At 40.9% G+C, this 21,088-nt stretch overlaps 1 protein-coding gene across 2 annotated transcripts in view; it reads left to right on the plus strand.

The window, feature by feature from the left end:
- The window catches only part of BPI (bactericidal permeability increasing protein), a 51,256-nt gene that overhangs the window by 4,207 nt on the left and 25,961 nt on the right, over nucleotides 1–21,088 (plus strand). For both annotated transcript variants that reach the window (XM_023550242.2, XM_023550243.2), the window contains exons 3-4: nucleotides 17,490–17,618; nucleotides 19,512–19,673. In XM_023550242.2, the coding sequence (XP_023406010.1) occupies nucleotides 17,490–17,618; nucleotides 19,512–19,673 (291 nt within the window). The remainder of the gene's footprint in view (nucleotides 1–17,489; nucleotides 17,619–19,511; nucleotides 19,674–21,088) is intronic.

Below are 21,088 nucleotides of genomic sequence, written 5' to 3' on the forward strand. Positions count from 1 at the left end.
CTCCAGTCTCTGTCAGACCAGTAAGCCTGATCTTTTTTTGTGAGTTAGAATTTTGTCCTACATTTTTCTCCAGCTCCGTCCAGGACCCTCTATTTTGATTCCTGTCAGAACACTCGGTGGAGGTAGTGGCACCATTTAATTGTGCTGGACTCAGTCTGGTGGAGGCTGTGGTAGTTGTGGTCCATTAGTCCTTTGGACTAATCTTTTCCTTGTGTCTTTGGTTTTCTTCATTCTCTCTTGCTCCAGACGGAGTGAGACCAGTGGAGTATCTTAGATGGCCGCTCACAAGCTTTTAAGACCCCAGAAACTACTCACCAAAGTAGGATGTAGAGCATTTTCTTTATAAACTATGTTATGGCAACCGAGCTCGATGTCACCTGAAACCATGGTTCCCAGCCCTCAACCCAGTAATTCAGTCCCTCAGGGAGTTCAGATGTGTCTATGAAGCTTCCATGACTTTGCCTTGATCAAGTTGTGCTGACTTCCCCAGTATCGTGTATTGTCTTACCCTTCACCAAATTTACTACTTGACTATTGTCTAGTTAGTGTTTTTACCTCCCCACCCCTCCCCGCCCTCGTAACCATCAAAGATTTTTTTCTTTCTGTGTGTAAACCTTTTCATGAGTTTTTATAATAGTGGTCTCATGCAATATTTGTCCTTTTGTGACTGACTTATTTCACTCGCATAATGCCCTCCAGATTCATCTGTGTTGTGAGATGTTTCACAAATTCATCGTTGTTCTTTACTGTTGTGTAGTATTCCACTGGGTGTGTACCACAGTTTGTTTATCCATTCAGTGTTGATGGGCACTTAAATTGTTTCCATCTTTTTTGCTATTGTGAATAACGCTGCAATAAACATGGGTGTGCATATATCTACTCGTGTGATGGATCTTATTCCTCTAGGATATACTCCCAGGAGTGGGATTGCCGGTTCATATCACATTTCTATTTCTAGCTTTCTAAGGAGGTGCCTTATCATTTTCCAGAATGGTTGTACCATTTTACATCTCCACCAGCACTGCATCAGAGTTCCAATCTCCCCCTATCCTCCCCAACATTTGTTATTTTCTGTTTTTTTTTTTTCTTATTGGTGCCAGTAATGTCAGGGTGAGACAGTATGTCATTGAAGTTTAGATTTGCATTTTTCTAATGTCTGCAGATCACGAGCATTTCCTCATGTGCTGTTAGCCATCTGAATGTCTTTTTTGATGAAGTAAGTGTTCATATCCTTTGCCCATTTTTAAATTGGGTTGTCTTTTTGTTGTGGAGATGTTGGATTTACCTATACGTTTTGGAGATTAGACCTTTGTTGGATTTGTCATAGCCAATTTTTTTTTTCCCAGTCTGTAAGTTCTCTTTTTACTCCTTTGGTGAAGTCCTTTGATGAGCATGAGTGTTTAATTTTTAGAAGATCCCAGTTATCTGCTTATCTTCTGGTGTTTGTATATTGTTAGGTATGGTTCCTATCTTATTTATGCTGTGTATTAGGGCCTCTAGTGTTGACCCTATTTTTTTCTTCTGTGATCTTTATAGTTTTTGGCTTCATATTTAGGTCTTTGGTCCATTTTGAATTCGTTTTTGTGTATGGTGTGAGGAATGGGTCCTGTTTCTTTTTTTTTCAGATGGACATCCAGTTTTGCCAGCACCGTTTGTTAAGAAGACTGTCTTTTCCCCCATTTAGCAGACTTCGGGCCTTTATTGGAGATCGGTGACCATAGGTGGATGGATTTATATCTGGATTGTCAATTCGGTTCCATTGGTCAATATGTGTGTCGTTGTACCAGTACCAGGCTGTTCTGACTACTGTAGCTGTATAGTAGGTTCTAAAGTCAGGTAGTGTGAGTCCTCCTACTTTATTCTTCTTCTTCAATAGTACTTTACATATCCAGAGCCTCTTTCCTTCCCATAAAACGTTAATGATTAGTTTTTCCATCTCATTAAAGAATGCTGCTGGTATTTGGATCGGGATTGCATTGTATTTGTAGATTGCATTGGGTAGAATTGAAATTTTCACAATGTTGAGGCTACCTATCCATGAGCATGGTATGTTGTTCCATTTATGTAGGTCTCTTTTGGTTTCTTGCAGTAGCATTTTGTAGTTTTCTTTGTATAGGTCTTTTATGTCCCTGGTTAGATTTATTCCTAAGTTTCTTTTTTTCTTTAGGGGCTTTTATAAATGGTATTGCTTTTCTGACTTCCTTTTCATAGTTCCCTTTATTAGTGTATAGGAATCCAATTGATGTTTGTATGTTTATCTTGTATCCTGCTACTCTGCTGAATCTTTCTATTAGTTCCAGTGGCTTTCTTGTGGAGTCTTTTGCATGCTTTATGTATAGTATTATATCATCTGCAAATAGGGATAGCATCCAATTTGGATTTCTTTTTCTTGCCTTATTGCTGTAGCTAGGACTTTCAGCACAATGTTAAATAGGAGTGGTGATAAAGGGCATCCATGTCTTATTTCTGTTCTCAGGGGGAATATTTTCAGCCTCTTTCCATTAAGAATGATGTTGGCCAAAAAAAAAAAAAAAAGAATGATATTGACTGTTGGTTTTGTATAGATGCATTTTATTATATTGAGGAATTTCCCTTTGATACCTATTTTATTGAGAGTTTTTATCAGGAATCTGTGCTGGACTTTGTCAAGTGCCTTTTCTGCATCGATTGAGATGATCGTGTGATTCTTTTGTTTATGAGGTGGATTACGTTAATTGTTTTTCTGATGTTGAACCATCCTTGCATACCTGGTATGAATCCCACTTGGTCGTGCTGTGCTTTTTTTTAATGATGCTGAATTCTATTGGCTAGAATATTGTTGAGAATTTTTGCATCTATATTCATGAGTGATATTGGCTTGTAACTTTTTTTTTTTAGTGCCTTTGCCTGGTTTTGTTATCAGAGTTATGCTGGCTTCATAGAATTAATTCAAAAGTAGCCCACCCTTTTCTATGTTCTGAAATAGTTTGGGTAGTATTGGTACAAGCTCTTACCTGAATGTTTAGTAGAATTCTCCAGCAAAGCTATCTGGGCCAGGGCTTTTTTTTTTTTTTTTTTTTTGGCTGGGAGTTTTTTTTTCATTACCTTTTCAATCTCTCCTCTAGTTATGGTCTGTTCAGATTTTCAACCTCAGTTTGTGTTAGTTTGGTTAGGTAGTATGTTTCTAGAAATTTGTCCATTTCCTACAGGTTTTCAAATTTGTTGAAATATAGTTTTCATAATACTCTGTTTGCTATGATCCTTTATATTTCAGTTGGGTCTGTTGTAATGTCCTCCATTTCATTTCTTATTTGGGTTATTTGCATCCTCTCCTGTTTTTCTTTCCTTAATTTGGCCAATAGTTTGTCTATTTTATTGATTCTTTCAAAGAACCAACTTTTGGTTTTGTTGATTCTTTCTATTGTTTTTCTGTTCTCTATTTTATTTATTTCTTTATTTTTATTTATTTTATTTTGATTCCATCTTTGATTTCTTCTATTACCAAGTGGTTTTTAAGCAAGGTGTTATTTGGTTTCCATGTATTTGATTTTTTTTCCTGTTATTAATTTCCACTTTTATGGCATTGTGATCGCAGAATATGCTCTGTATTATCTCAATGTTTTGATTTTGTTGAGGGTTGCTTTGTGGCTTAAGATGTGGTCTATTCTGGAGAATCATCCATGTGTGTTGGAAAAGAATGTGTACTTCGCTGCTGTTGGGTGGAGTGTTCTAGGTATGAGCTTGAGGGTCAAGTTGGTTGATTGTGGCCATTAGATCTTCTGTATCTTTGTTGAGTTTCTTTCTAGATGTTCTGTCCTTTATCGACAGTGGTGTGTTGAAGTCTCCTACTATTATTGTGGAACTGTCAGTTTCTCTTTTCAGTGCTGTTAGAGTTGTTTTTTTTTTTTTTTTAATGTATTTCAGAGCTTCATCATTGGGTGTGTAGATATTTATTATGGTTATGTCCTCATGGTGGATTGTCCCTTTATCATTCTTTAATGTCCTTCCTTGTCTTTTATGGTGGATTTTGTTTTAAAGTCTATTTTATCTGAGATTAGCACTGCCACTCCTGCTCTTTTTTGATTGCTATTTGCTTGATTTTTTTCTCCCATCCTTTGAATTTTTAATATATTTTTGTATTTGTTTCTAAGGTGTGTCTCTTGTGGACAGCATATTGATGTTTTTTTGTTTTTTTTTTTTCTTTCTTTCTTTTAAATCCATTCTTTCACTCTCTGTCTCTTTATGGGTGCATTTAAGCCATTTATATTCAGTGTGATTATTGATATGTGTGAGTTTGTTGCTGTCATTTTGTAGTGCTTTTTTTGGGGGGGGGATGCTGAAGTTTTCTTTGTTCCTCTTACTCTCCTGTGCTGAATTCATTTTGTTTGTGTTTTTTGTTTGTTTCTTTCTTTTGTTTTTGTACATGTTGTGTTTATTGATGCTTTGTTTTTCTTCTTTATTTTGATGGGTAGATTTGTTAACTTTCTTTGTGGTTACGTTGAAATTTGCTCCTAGCTTCCTAAGTTTAAACCAGTCTTTTATTACTTGATATTGCCTTGACTTCCTCTCCATTGGAAAGTTTTACACCTGTTTATTCCCTCTTTTGTCCTCTTGTATACTTTTTAGTTTTGTTTTACCCTTGAGAGTTCATTACCTTGGTTGATATCTAGCTGGTGCTGCCCTGTGTCCTACATTGAGGTTGTTGTCTGATGTTGTTAGTTCTCTAACCAAAGGACTCCCTTTAATCATTCTTGTAAGTTTGGTTTTGTTTTTACACATCTCCTTAATTTCTGCTTATCTGGAAATGTCTTGATTCTGTCGTCATATTTGAGTGAGAAATTTGCAGGATATATTACCTCTTGACTGGCAACTTTTTTCTTTCAAGATTTTATATATGTTATCCCATTGCCTTCTTGCCTGCATGGTTTCTGCCAAGTAATCAGAGCTTAGTCTTATTGTTTCCCCTATGTGACTTTTTGTTTTTCTTGAGCTGCTCTCAGAATTTTTTCTTTGTCTTTGGTTTTAGCTAGTGTGATTATAATATGTCTTGGTGATTTTCTTTTGGGGTCTATTCTTATAGGGTTCATTGAGCTTCTTGGATGGTCAGCTTTTCATCTTTCATGATATTAGGGACGTTTTCTGTCAGCAAATATTTCAGTGACCCTCTCTGTGTTTTCTGTTTTCTCCCATTTTTCTGGAACTCTGATTACAGGCAAATTTTTGCTTTTGGTTGTATTCCCACATTATTCTCAGGGTTTCTTCTTTTTTCTTCATTCTTTTCTCTGATTTTTCCTCAAACAAAGTGGTAGCCAAGGATTTGTCTTCATTTTCACTGATCCTATCTTCCATTGTTTCAAATTTGCTCCTAAAACTTTCTATTGCACTATTTCTGAAATCTTGTTGTTTATCTTTTGGATTTCTAATTGCTGTTTTTGTATGATTTTCTATTTGCTTATTTATTTTAACATTTTGTTCCTGTATTGTTTTCCTGAATTCTTCCATTGCATTGTCTGTGTTTTCCCTAATTTTGTCTGCATTTTCCATGCTTTTGTCTATTTTTTCCTTCCTCTCTTTCCAGTCTCTTGGAAAGCCTCAAATTTTAGAGTTTTGAATTCCCTGTTAGGTAGTTCCAGTGCCTTTTCCTTCTACCAGGAGGTCATCTGGTGTTTTATTGTGGTTGCTTTCTAGAGTCATACTGTCCTGTTTTGTTTTTAATATGTTTTGTTAGTGTCTGCTGTCTCCAGGACACTCAGGAATTATTTTCTTGATTTATTGATTGTAGGTTTGTTTGTTTCATCCTGCTTTTTTGTTTTTATTTGGTTATGTCTGGGCAGGTAGGCTAGGCTTGTTTTGTTGCTTACTCAGCTGTGGACATGATACTTCTCACCAACTTGTCCAGGTGAGCATGGCCGGTCACTCAGCTATGGTACAGCAGTGCAGGTCCAGCGGAGGGGAGCGAGGGGAGGGGGGGTCATTTGCAGCACAAACTGGGGCTGACAGATGGGGCCAGGTGACAGTTCAGGATGGAGTCCAGGGGTCTGGGTATCTGTGCTGGTGCCGCTTGGGAGAGTGATGCTCAATGTTCTGTGCAGATAGGCAGGAGAGAAGGGAGAGGATGTGATGTGTGGAACTAAGTGTATGACAAAGAAGAGAGAGAAACAGAACCAAATTTTAAAAAAGATGTAAAAAAGAAATAAAAAGTCAGGTGGGAGCATGACAGACGCTGGTGGCTTCCTAGCCAAGTGATGTGGCTCAGCCTGTCTAGAAGGGGTGTAAGCAGCACATGGGGCTAGGTGGGCGGGGGGGGGGAGACAAGAAGGGAAAGAGAGAGAAGAAACAAACAAAAACAAAAACAATGGGGGAGCTAGCTATTGGGGGCAGGATGGAATTGGGGTGGTGGTGAGCTATATGTCTCTCTTGCCAGATGGTGTGGCACAGCCCATCAGGAAGGGGCAGAGACAGTGCAGGACCTAGGTGGAAAGGGGGAGGGAGAAGGGGAAAGATAAAGAAAAATAAAAAATATAACACTGAGAGAGCCAGCCTGTGGCTGGCACAGGCCTGGGGAGGCTGTATGCCAGAGGCGATCCAGCCCAGTGGTACAGCACAGCCCATTGAGAAGAGGGGGGGCTAGGTGGGTGGGAGAAAGGAAAGGAAGGAAGGTAGAAAGACAGAGAGAGAAAGAGGTGAAACAATGACAAAAAAAAGAAGAAGAAAAACAAACAAAAAGTGTTGAGGGAGTCAGTCGGCGATGGCAGCTCAGGCATGGGGGGGCTGTGTGCCAGTAACTCTCTAGGCAAGCAGTGTAGCATGGCCCTTCGAGAAGGCGCATGGGTGGCACACAGGGTTTGGCGGGCAGGATAAAGGAAAGGAAGGGAGAGAGAGAGAAGGAACGGGGGGGGGGAAGCAAACAAACTAAAAAAATATGGCGCTGAGGGAGCCAATTGGTGAGGGTAGCACAGACCCAAGGAGGCCATGTGCTGATGGCTCTCTAGCTGAGTGGTGCAGTAAGGCCCTTTGGGAAAGGAGCAGGGACAGTGCACAGGGCTAGGTGGACAGGAGACAGGAAAGAAAGGAAGAGAGGGAGAGAAGAAACAAAAACCATGCACTGGTGACTTTCTAGCCAAGCAGTACTGCACGGCCCATCAAGAAGGGGCAGGGATGGCACAAAGGGCTTGGTGGGTGGGAGAAAGAAAAGGAAGGAAGGGATAGAGAAAGAAGAAACAGACAAAAAAAAATGGCACTGAAGGAGCTGACCAGTGAGGGTGGCACGAACCTGAGGAGGCCACTGCCAATGGCCAGTGGCTCTCTAGTCACATGGTGCAATACTGTCCATTGAGAAGGGGCAGGGGCAGCTCATGGGGCTAGGTGGGCAGGAGAAAAGAAAGGAAGGGAGAGAGAGAGAGAAGAAGCCAAATAAATAAATAAATGGAACTGACGGAACCTGCTGGTGGGGGTGGCATGGACCTGAGGAGGCTGTGCACTGGTTGCTTTCTAGCCGAGTGTTGTGGCACAGCCCATCAAGAAGGGGAGGGGACAGCACACAGAGTTAGCTGGGTGAGATAAAGGAAAGGAAGGAAGGGAGAGAGAAGGAACAAGAAAAAGCCAAAAAAAACCCCAATAACTCTCCCCCAAAGAAATGTTGCTGAGGGAGCCAGTCAGTGGGGCAGGGTGGATCCAGGCAGCAATGAGATAGCGTCTCTCTGGTTGAGCAACTGTGGCCCGTTGGAAAGCGGCAGAGGCCACGTAGAGGTAAAAAGGATGAGGGGAGGAAAGCTTGTATTCCTGGTTACTGGATGCTCTGTTTCCTGTTGGGAGCTCCATGAAGCTGCCTTCCCATACTCCCTGTCTGTGTTCCTTGGTGACTGTAGTCCAAGATGGCGAATCCATGCTGAGTTAACTGGTTGAGGACCTCCACTCTGTAGCACTCCTCATTCTCTGTTCTCTGTTAGTTTCTTATTTCATTCGGTGCTTGATCGAGTTCTTTATTCCTTCATTTGATGCTTAGGATTCCAGTATTGATGTTTGTATCTGTTTTACTTACTCTTTTGGGCCTCCCTAATAACATTCTTTTTTTTTTTTAAATAACATTCTTGAAAACAAACAAAAAAGTGACGTTGAGGGAGCCAGTCGGTAATGGCAGCTCAGACCTCGGGGCGGAGGGGGTTAAAACCAAACACAAGAAGAGAAGTTTGAGGAACACAATGTAACATACCAATGGTCTCTCATAAGAATCAGTTTAGATTTCTCCCCAGAAACTCTTGAGGCCAGAAGACAGTGGAGTGACATATATAAAATACTGAATGAAACAATTACCAACCCAGAATTATTTACCTATCAAATTTGTCATTCAAAAATGAGGGGGAAATCAAGACATGTCCACACAAATGGAAGCTCTGGGGATTTGCCACTACCAGACCAGCTTTGCAAATATTACTCAAAGTAGTACTCAAAATGGAAAGGCAAGAGGATTAGATAAATTCTCATATCTATACAAGGGAAAAAATAAGAGAGAGATCTCCAAAAATGCAACAACAAGGGCAATTGTAAAGACCAAGTATATGATATTTTCAGGGAATAAACTCAATAATAAAACCCTGTAAACAATAAAACATCAACTTTGTAAGAAATAAGTACAAAGTGAGCTTATCAAGTACAGGTTGTATATTGATGTTAATGGAGACACACCAACAGAAATGGTGGAGGGAGGAGCATATCAGAAATAGATTTATTATGTTAAGGTTGTAGGCTAACTGTTGTTCATGTTAAATGTAGTTGCAGCTGTAAGTTGCATAATGTAATATATGTGGTAATCACTAAGAAATCACCAAGAAAAAATATGCAGAGGAAAAGAAGGAAGATAGCAAAATAGTTCATCACAAGAAAGCAGCCAAATACAAACAAAAACAGAAAAATTAAAATTAAAAAACAAAGAAGATACGGAGCATTCAAAAAACAAATAGCAAAATGACTGAGGTAGACAGTTCATTTTCAGTAATAATCATAAATGTAAATGGTCTAAATACCCCATGCAAAAGGCAGAGAGTGGCAGAATGGATTAAAAAAAAAAAAATGATCCATCCTTTTGCTGTGTACAAGAAACACACCTTAGACATAAGGACACAAACAGGCTGAAAATAAAAGGATGGAGAAAAATATTCCATGTGACTAGTAAACAAAAAAGAGCAGGGATGACCATACTGATATCAGATAAAACAGACTCAACTCAAAATCTATTACGAGAGATAAAGGAGGACATTACGTAATAATAAAAGGGTCAATCCAGCAAGAAGACATAGCAATTATAGATATGTATGCACCTAACTGCAATGCACCAAAATACATGAAACAGATACACTCCAGCAAACATCAGAACGATACACATTCTTCTGCAGTGCACATGGATCATTTTCCAGACTAGACCATATGCTAGAACACAAAAAAGTCTCAACAAATTTAAAAAGATTGAAATCACGCAAAGTATTTTTTCTGACCATATGGTATGAAGCTAGAAATCAACAACAGGAAAAATAAGGAAAATAAATAAGTAAATACATGGAAACTAAATAATACACTACTAAAAAACTACTGGATCACAGGCAAAATTAAAAATTCCTAGAAATAAAAACAACGTATCAAAACATTTGGGACACAGTAAAAGCAGTACTCAAGGGGAAATTCATAGCAATAAATATCTATACTAAAAAAGAAGACCCAAAATCATTAACTTAAACAAACAACTTGAACAAATAGAAAAGGAAGAGAAAAAAACCAAAAGCTACCAAAAAAAAAAAGGAAATAATAAAGATCAGGGCAGAAATAAACAAAATAGAAAAAAATAGAAAGAATCACAAAACCAGACGTTTGTTCTTTGAAAGGATTAATAAAATAGGTAAACCACTGGCTAGACTAAAAAAAAAAAAAAAAGAAGAGACAAATAACCAAATTAAGAAATTAAATTGGTGACTTTACAACTGATTTAACAGTTATAAAGAAGATTGTAACTGATTACTACAAAAAAAGTACTTTAACAAATTTGAAAATCTAGATGAAATGAATAAATTCCTAGAAACATACTATCTACCTGTCTTACGCTGGGTTCTCTAGAGAAGCAAAACCAGTAAATCATATAAATATCTATATAAACCAAAAAAACAAACCCACTGCCCTTGCATCTATTCCAACTCATAGTGGCCCTATGAGACAGAGTAGAACTGCCCCATAGAGTTTCCAAGGAGCGCCTGGCAGATTTGAACTGCCAACCTCTTGGTTAACAGCCATAGCACTTAACCACTATGCCACCAGGGTTTCCATAAATATCTGTATAGAGAGCTTTGTATAAAGGAAATGGCTCACGTGGTTGTAGAGGCTGAAATATCCCAGATCTGTGGGTCAGGCTTGAGGCTTCTCCTGATTCACATAGCCACAGGGGCTGGAAAACCCAAGATTGGTGGGTCAGACAGCAGGGCTCTTGCTCACAGTCTGCAAAGACTGACAAATCCCAAGATCAGCAGGCAAGACCACAGGTAAGCTTTTAGCTCAAGTCCCAAGAACTGGAGGTCAGACAAACAGGAGCCAGTTGCAGGATCCAGAGCAAGCAAAATCCCACAAGCCTTGCAGGAATGTCCACTTATATTCAATGCAGACCACACGCCCAAGGAAACTCCCTTTCAGTTGATCGGCTACTAACAGCAGATTCTGTCATGGAGGTGATTACATTATATCAAATGTCATCGTGTCACATCATCATATGACTGCCAAACTACATCATAACTGCCAAACCACTGATAATCATGGCCCAGCCAAGTTGACACACAACCCTAATGATCACACTACCCAAACTAACACAAACAGAGGTAGAACATTTAAACAGACCCATTATGAAAGAAGAGATCGAAAGTGCCATTAAAAAAACGCCAACAAAAATAAAAGCCCAAGACCAGATGGCTACACTGGAGAATTCTACCAAATATCCAGAGAAGAGCTGACACCAATCCTACTCAATCTCTTCAGAAATATAGACAAGGAAGGAACACTACTAAACTCTTCCTATGAGGCCAGCATAAAGTTGATGCCTAAACCAGGCTTTTTAAACCAGGCAAAGACATCACACACACACACACACACACAAAAACCACAGACCAACATCCCTTATGAACATAGATGTAAATATTTTCAACAAAATTCTAGCCAACAAACTTTAGCAACATATCAGAAAAATCACATACCATGATTAAGTGGGATTCATACCAGGATTACAAGAGTGGTTCAACATTAGAAAATTAATCAATGTAATCCACCACATAAATAAAACAAAGGAAAAGAACCATATGATCATACAAATTGATGCAGAAAAGGCATTCAATAAAATTCAACACCCTTTCCTAATAAAAACTCTCAGCAAAATAGGAATAGAAGGGAAATTTCTCAACATAATTAAGGGCATATATGCAAAACCAGTGGCTTACATTAAACTTAACACAGAAAGGCTAAGAGCCTTCCCTTTAAGATCGAGAATGAGACAAGGATGCCCATTATCACCACTCTTATTCAACATTGTACTGGAAGTCCTAGCCGGAGCAATAAGACAAGAAAAAGAAATAAAAGGTATCCAGATCAGAAAGGAAGAAGTAAAACTATCTCAGGAAGGGTCAAGATGGTTGAGTAGTTATCTACTTCCTGTGGTCCCTCTTACAACAAAGACCTAAAAAAGTGAGTGAATCAATTATTGATAATCTAGTAGCCCTGAACATCAAAGGCAAAGTCGAGGAACTGGACTGAGCAGCCAGGGGAGGGAGAGATGGTTCAGAAGCAGTGAGAAGTTGCCAGACCTGACTTAGCGGGAACCAGCACCCAGCAGGCTGGATCCGCTGGCGTGAGTGTGGTGAGGCAAGCAGTGGCATTCGGGACACATTTTCCACATCAGGAAGGACCCAGCAGTGGAGAGTCCACTCAGGCCTCCAGAAACAGCAAAAAGTGGTGCTCTCAACAAAAGATAAGCACAAGCATCTAAACTACCTCACAGACCAAAAAACACCCTTTTGGGGGAAAAAACTCTCTCCCATTTTCCTGACCCCTCCCTGTTTGGCACCAGGTCCCTAGTCAGCTTCCCTGGGCTGGAAGTAGGACCTGTTGTGCACCTGAGCCATTCTCCCAGACCTGGAGAAAGAACAAATTAACAAACAGGGAAAAAGTAATCTGCCAGCTCCTCTAAACTGGGAACAGAAACAGCTTCTTTACTTAGGATGACCTGGACACTTGAGCTGAATCCATACAAGAAAAGTAAACGGATTCCTGGGCTCATATACCTAGTAACAGCTCTAACCACATGGTGAAGGACTTTAGAGCTTCAAAGGCACCAATAACCAAACTAGCTCACTTGAGCAGCCTATTTGAGCATATCAAAACAAAACAAGAAGCTAGGACACGGTAAACAAACATAAAATAAACAAAAACAATAACTTATTGATTGCTCGGAGACAACTCAATATCAAATCACATAGACAGGCTGACTGTGATGGTTTCAGCAAGCTCCCAAGACAAAGAATCAAGAAATCTTTTGGATGAAGAAAACTTCCTGGAATACAAAAGATTAATATACAGAACTCTTCAAGAGATCAGGAAGGATTTCAGGCAAAACGCAGAACAAGCCAAGCAACATAGAGTCAAAGCATTACAGAAACTTAAGAAGATTAGAGAAGAGCATAATGACAAATTTAATAGACTGCAAGAAGTAAAACTATATTTGCAGGTGACACTATCCTATGCATAGAAGACCCTGAAGATTCCACAGGAAAAGTGCTGACACTAATAGAAGAATTTAACAACATTGCAGGGTAAAAGATCAGCACACAAAAATCAGTTGGGTTCCTCTATACTAACAAAGACTACTCAAGAAAATACCATTTAAAATAGCCCCCAAATAGATAAAATACCTAGGAATTAACCTAACCAGGGGCATAAAAAACTTATACAATGAAAATTGTAAAACACTACTACAAGAGACTTACAAAAATGGAAACACCTCCCATACTCATGGATAGGAAGACTTGTTCTTGTTAGGTGCCATCGAGTTGGTTCCGACCCATAGCAGCCCTATGTACGATAGAACAAAACACCGCCCGGTCCTGCACCATCCTCATGATCATTGTTATGCTTGGGCCCATTGTTGCAATCGCTGTGTCAATCCATCTCGTTGAGGGTCTTCCTTTTTTTCACTGACATTCTACCAAGCACAATGTCTTTCCTCCAGGGACTGGTCTCTCCTGATAACATGTCCAAAGTATGTGAGATGAAATCTCGCCATGCTCACTTCTAAGGATCATTCTGGCTGTACTGCTTCCAAGACAGATTTGTTCATTCTTCTGGCAGTCAAGGATATAGTCAATATTCTTCACCAACAAACGCATCAATTCTTTGGTCTTCCTTATTCATTGTCCAGCTTTCACATGCATATGAGGCAATTGAAAATGCCATGGCATGGGTCAGGTGCACCTTAGTCCTCAGAGTGACATCTTTGCTTTTTAACACTTTAATGAGGTCTTTTGCAGCAGATTTCCTCAGTGCAATACATCATTGGAAAACAATATAGTGAAAATGTCAATTCTACCTAAAGCAATCCACAGATACAATGTAATCCCTTTACAAATCCCAACAACATCTTTACTGAAATGGAAAAACTAATGACCAACTTCATATGAAAAGGAAAGAACCTCTGAATAGCCAAAGCAATATTGAAGAAAAAGAACAAAGCAGGAGGCCTCACACTCCCCAACATCAAAACATTCCATACAGCCACTGTAATCAAAACGGCCTGGTATTGCTTCAATGACAGACACATAAGCCAGTGAAATAGAATTGAGAACTCAATAAGCCCAGCCATCTATGGACAACTGATTTTTGACAAGGGGTCAAATTTCATTGAATGGGGCAGGTACAATCTCTTTAATAAATGGTGCTGGCAAAAATGGATATCTACTGGCAGAAAAATGAAACAAGACCCATTCCTCACACCATACACAAAAATAATGCAAAATGGATCAAAGATCTAAATGTTAAACCTAAAACCATAAAATTCCTGTAAGAAAACTTAGAGAGAAAACTATGGTAGCTAATCTTCTGTAAAAATAGGATAACAAACATAACAACAAATACATGAATAGAAGAAGACAAAATAGATAGGACCTCATAAAAATTTAAAAAACTTATGCTCATCAAAAGACTTTACTAAAAGAGTAAATACACAGCCTACAGACTAGGAAAAAATCCTCAGAAATGGCTTATAGGATAAGGGTCTAATCTCTAAAATTTGTGGAAACTGCAACAACTCAGCAACAGAAAGATAAACAACACAATCAAAAAATTGGTAAACCTTCACCAAAGAGGACATCCAGGCAGCCAGCGAACATGAAAAGATGTCCACGATCATTAGTCATTAGAAAGATGCAAATCAAAACTACAATGAGATACCATCTTACCATGGTTAAAATGGCACTGATTAAAAAAAAAACAAAAAACAGATAACAACAAATGTTGGTGAGGATGTGAGAAGACTGGAAACCTTATGCATTGCTGGTGGGACTGTAAAATGGTATAACCACTATGGAAAACAGTATGGCGCTTTCTCAAAAAAACTAGAAATAGAGCCATCCTATGATCTTTTTTATGATCCAGCAATCCCACTCCTAGTTATATACCCCCTCAAAAAATTATTGCTGTACAGTTGATTCTGACTCCTAGAGACTTAAAATTAATGACATGAACAGACATATGCACACCTATGTTCATTACTGCTCTATTCACAATAGCAAATATATGGAAACAAACCAAGTGCTCATCAAAAGATGAGTGGATAAGAAAATTGCGGTATATACAGCGGAATACTACACAACCATGAAGAACTATTGTGAGGCCTTGAAACGTAACATCGATGGACCTGGAGGACATAATGCTGAGTGAAGTAAGTCAGGAATATAAGGACAAATATTGTATGATTCCTCTTTTATAAGAAGACAAGAATAGATATATACAGAGAGACCAGTGTTCACTGGTGGTTACCACGGAGAGGAGGGGGAGGGGAAAGTATGCTTTAGAACGTAGAGACTTGTTATTTTACTTATTCATTTATTTGTTTATTATGCATGTATATATGTGATGGTAAAAGTAGCACCAAATGTGGATGTAATGAGCACAGAACAGCCAAAGTAAAAACGAGTGTTTGAGCACATATAGATGAGTATAGGCATATTGGTACAGGTAGGTATGGTATGTACATAGGTACATGTAAATACAAATATGTAGATGCAGGCACATATATTCATTGAAGACACAAATATGCTCATAAAGTGAGCAGCATCTGGGATCGTAAAACTTGCAAGTGGCCATCTAAGACACAACTATGGGTCTCCACTCACCAGGAGCAAAACAGTAAGAAGGTAACCAAAAGCTCAGAAAAGAAACAAGTCTGCCCAAGCCACAACCTCATCTACCCTGAGACCAGAAGAACTAGATGGTGTCCAGCAACCACCACTGATTGTTCTGACCAGGGTCACAATAGGTGGCCCCAGATAGGATGAGAGAAAAAAGTAAAACAGAACTCAAATTCTCATTAAAATAAAATTTTTAAAAAGCCAGACAAACTGAAACAGTAGAGAACAGAGGACTCCTGAGACTATTGTTCCAAGACACTATTTAAATCTAGAACTAAGGCTATCTCCTGAGATCACCTTTTTGTGAAACAGCAGAGTGGCACACAAAATAAAGGATACTGTCCATAATAACGGTGCCATCAGTATGAGATGAAAAGGTCAACAGTTACTCAAAAGCAAAGATAAGAAGATAAGGGGGCAGAGAAATTAGAGTACTGGAAATGGAACAAACAGAACACAATTAAAGAGAATATCGACACGTTGTGATAAATGTAACTAATGTCACTGAACCCTTTGTATGAAAATTGTTAAATAGGAACCTAACTTGCTATGTAAATTTTCACCAAAAAATAAAACATTATTTAAAAAGAAAGGTTGGTGGTTCAAGTCCACCTAGAGGTACCTTGGAAGAAATGCCTGGTTTTCCAGTTATAAAAATTCAGCCATTGAAAACCCAGTGGAGCACAGTTCTACTCTGACACACATGGGGTTGCCATGAGTCAGCATTAACTCGACAGTAATTGGTTTCGTCTGGTTTCCGGGGCCATTAACATCTAGAATTGTAGAGCTTCAAACACCTAAACCCTGAGAGTTTAGGATCCCAAAGCTAGTGCTCATACCATCCCAAGGGAATACAGTCCCCAAGGTTAGCTTGGGGGAAGCCACAAACACTGTCTTTCAGGCACTTGCTGGGACTCCCAGGGTAGAGTCATGAACTCCAAAATTCTGTGCTAACCCATTTATCATTTAGGGTTTGGGGTGGTTTCAGAGACAAAAAAAAAAAAAAAAACCTAATCCAAAATGGCCTAAGCCAGAATTTATTGGCTTATATGACTGAAAAGTTGCTGTAGTAGCCTGGGTTCAGGTTCAGCTCAAGCCTGGCGCAAATGATGTCATCGAACCCTGTTTCTCTCTTCCTTCAACCAACCAACCAACCAATCAGTGCCATCGAGTCAATTCCGACTCATATGAGACTCTCTTCCTTGGGGAAGCCCAATTCTCAGATATGTTGTCCTGTCAAGGGACAAGATAGTCACCAGCATCTCTTGCTTTATCTCTTCAGCATTCCCAGTCCCATGGGAGGAGAGTGCCTTTTCCTTGACACTAAAGCAAAAGTCCTAAGACTCACCCTGATTGGTCCCTCTTAGGTTATGTACACACCCCTGAGCCAATTACTGTGGCCAGGGGATTAGAATACACAAATTAGTTTAAGACTAGGTCCAAAGTTCCACTCCCTGGAGGTGGAGGTGAAGTCAGTTTTTTTTGAAGTGACATGGAACAGACATGGGGAGGGGCTCCCCCAAAGTAAAATAGCAGTACTGTTCTCACGAGAAAGGGGCATGGATGCTGGGCAGAACATTCACAAATGTCCTGTACAAAATTGTACACCCCATTCACTCAACAAATATTTTTGACCACCTGCTATGTATCTGGTACAGCAGGCTATGGAGCTACAAGAGTGAAAAAAAAAAAAAAGACACATTCCATGCCTTTGTAGAGCTTGTAGTCAATGGGATAAATTTGTTATTTTCATTGAGTGCCACACATCCTGCAAGATAGAGGATATTGTCCCCTTTTTACAAACGAGGAAACTGAGGCTCAGAGTGATTCACTAATCTGCCACGGTCACACACTAGTAAGTGGAAGAGTAAGATTCAAACACAGATTTCTTTAACTTCAAAGTCCTAGCCACTCCACCCACTGCCCACAGAGTTCCCAAGGCCACCCTCCTAGCTCCTGGGTCCTCCTGAGATGGGTGAAGTGGAGGACTGGGGATGGGGGTGGGAGGAAGAGTCTGCTTTAACTGAGTTGTCCTCATGTGGTCGCCCAGGAGGCTGACTGAACATTTCGTCTTTGCCTTTGCAGCATAGTTATCCGCAGTTTCCAGCTGCCCAGTTCCCGGATAACACCAGTGCCCAATGTGGGCCTTAAACTCTCCATCAGCGATGCTAACATCAAGATCAGTGGAAAAGCGAAGGCACGAAAGCGTTTCATGTACGTTTCCCTGCTCAGGGCTATCGGGTGTATGGGTGAGCTCTTGGGGGATATTCGGAAGGGATAAAAGCTAAGGTCCTAAGAATGCCCAAATTTTCCTTTGCCTGTCACCACTCATCCCCACAGGGGTCTTGAGGGAATTAGGGAATTTTCTACATCAGAAGAGTCAACACAATCCTTGATTAATAGCTAAGCATTTGCCTGATACCTCAATGCAGGACTCTGGCAAGACTGAGTTGGAGCATGGGGCTTAGGATGGAAGACAAAGAGCCTTAGTGGTGTAGTGGTTAAGAGCTGTGGTTGCTAGCTAAATGTCGGCAGTTAGAATCCACCAGCCACTCCTTGGAAACCCTGTGGGGCAGTTCTACTCTGTCCTATATACTCGCTGTGAGTCAGAATCAACTTGACATCAATGAGTTTCGTTTGGTTTGGTTTTGGTATCAGTTAGCTAAGGAGCCTTGGTGCCACAATGGTTAAGTGCTTGGCTGCTAACTGAAAGGTCAGCTAGTCAAACTCCCCAGGGGCTCCTGGGGAGAAAAGAACTGGTGATCTGCTCCCATAAAGATTACAGCCTAGGAAACCGTATGGGGCAGTCCTACTCTGTCACTTGGGATTGCCGAGAGTCAGAATCACCTCAATGGCTCACAATAACAACAACATCGATGAGCTGTTTCTTTATAATAAATCATCCCAAACTCAGTGACTTAACACACCAATTCTGTATGATCATTTACATGTCTGTGGGTTGGCTGGGGTTCAGCTGATCTAGGTTTGGCTCAGCTGCAGTGGCTCTGTTCCAAGTGTATCTCATCCTCTTCCCCGAACCAGAGAGCTACCCAAGGCATATTCTTCTCCAGTGATTGCAGAGGTTCAAAAAAGGGCTTGCAGAAACATGCAGACCCTCATAAGGCCTAGGCTCGGAACTGACCTATGGTGCCTTCTACCCATGTGCCCATTGGTGACTTCTACCCATATGCCCATTGGCCGGAGCAAGTCACGTGGCCCAACCCAAAGTGAAAGGGCGGAGACACACACTCCACCTATCATGGGCCATGGCATTTGTGTGGATGCAGAGAAGGATAAAAAATCATGACTGATAATCCAGTCTCCCACAACTCTGATCTAAGTACTGGGCTCTCACCACAGGCACCCTGCCCACTAGTAATAGTGGCCCAGGCTGACCGGTCACGTTAGCAACTTCTTCTTTGTGGGGATCTAAGAGAGGGCACCTTGGATGAGGAGAGGGGCATGAATCTACCCTCCTTTACAAGGATTACTGTGTCTGCACCCTCCCCACAACAAGAATTGCTTAATGCTTCACCTGGGCTCTTTAGCATCTACCATTTTACTTATTGATCACACACACACAGACCTATACTTCATCACATGATAGAAGAGTTGACAAATTAGATTTCTGTCCACTGTCTTACCCAAACCTCACTTCATCTCTGAGGGGGGAATTACTAATCCCATCTAATTAAGACATCAATTAATTAATTGGCTCCAAAGCACCCAGCTTAGTGACAAAGCTGAGACTGACATTCAGGTGTCCCACTGCTGGTCCAGGGTCTGGGTGAGGAAACTGAAGCTCAGAGACGTTAAGAAACGTATTACACAAAGCCACACAGCAACAGGAGTCTAAAGGTAAGGGTTAAGAGCAGGGTTCTGCCAGGCAGACGTGGGTTCAGACTTCAGGTGGAACCCTGACTCTAGCTTTCAGCTACTGTGTGACTTTGGGCAAGCCGCCTCCCCTCTCTGAGCTTTACCTTCTCACCTGAAGGGGGGATAATAACAGCACATACCTTCTGGCCTTGGTGTGAAGTTTGAGTGACAGTGGGGAATAATAAATAATGAAGTGCTTGCTCTCAGTCACTTCTCTTCATCTCCCTTCAGCAAAATTAGCGGCAACTTCGACCTGAGCGTGCAGGGCGTCTCCATCTCGGCTGATCTGAAGCTGGGCAGTAACCCCAACTCAGGGCGTGCCACCGTTGCCAGTTCCAGTTGCAGGAGCAGCATCAACAGTGTGCACATAAAGGTCTCAGGCAGCAGAGTGGGGTATGATCGGCTTGGGATATGATCTCCTGGGGCTGGAGACAGGGGAGGGACCTTGAGGAGAACTGTCCCTATCCTGCCTGCATTCAGAACGTACACCCAGAGCACCGCCTCCATGCCAGGGCTTGTTCGGAGGCCTCGGTGAGGGACTGGGGGGTGGGAGTGGAGCACGGATGAGCTGACACTGTCCCTGACTCCAGGTGTAACTTATTCATTCAAATGCATTCAGCAGACTTTACTGGGCATGTACTATGCCCCAGCCTCTGTGCAAAGCATTTTATACGTGCTAAATTATAAAATCCTCCTCGCAAATCTGAACACATTCATCCATTCCTTCATTCAACAAATATCTGAGACCCTGCTATTCACCAAAGGAGCCCTGGTGGTGCAGTGATTAAGAGTTTGGCTGCTAACCAAAAGGTTGGTTGTTCGAACCCACCCAGTGGCTCCACAGGAGAAAAGACCTGGAGATCTGCTCCCATAAAAATGACAGGCTAGAAAATCCCATAGGGCAGTTCTACTCTGTCACATTGTGTCACTCTGAGTCTAAAGTCAAGTTGATGGCACCTAATAACAACAACAACAACAAGCTATGCACCAGGCTTGTGCAAAGTGCTCAGAAAACAACAGTGACCAATAAAAATTTAGGAATAGCTAACACAGATTGGAGGCTTACTCTGTGCCAAGCACTGTTTTAAGCACATATATTATCTTATTGAAACCACACAAGGATTCTATGAAATTGGTCTATTATTATTCCATTTTCAGGGGAGAAAACACAGGCACAGAAAGGATAGGAAATAAACTGTTTCCATAGCTAGTGAGTGTTAAGGAGGGATTCAAATCCAACACCATCTTGCCCCAGACTCTTAGCCACCCAGTCCCTGTTCTCTTGAAGTTTCCAGCCCAATGGGGAAAGCAGACATTAACCAGTCATTGCATTAATGAATGGCTCATGGAAAATTACAAAAGGAGGTAAGAACTAAGAAGAGATACAAGGTACTGCGAGAATATAAAACAGGGAGATCTGACCGAATCTAGAGGCTGCTCAGTCTTTCTTTGAGGAAATGACATTTGAATTGAGTTGAGAAGAATAAGCAGGAGTGAAGTATGTAGATGTTGGAGACAGGCAGCATTTCAGGCAGGGGAAGGAGCATGTGTAAAGGCCCTGTAGTGGGAAGAAGTACAGGACACAAGAGGCCATGACAGGCCAGTGTGGTTGGAGTGCCAGTGCCTGGGAGGGAGGTGAGGAATGAAGCTGAGACTCGGGCAAAGGCCCTGCAGCTATTGAGGGAATGACTCCATAAACAGGTCACCTTACACACGGTGAGAAGTGCCTAGTGGGGTGTGTGTAGCTGGAGCCCAGGGATGAGTGTGCCTAGGTCTATTTGGAGGAGGGAGGATGGCAGAGGAGGCAG

The sequence above is a fragment of the Loxodonta africana genome, chromosome 24, assembly GCF_030014295.1.
Source record: "Loxodonta africana isolate mLoxAfr1 chromosome 24, mLoxAfr1.hap2, whole genome shotgun sequence".
Lineage (NCBI taxonomy): Eukaryota > Metazoa > Chordata > Mammalia > Proboscidea > Elephantidae > Loxodonta > Loxodonta africana.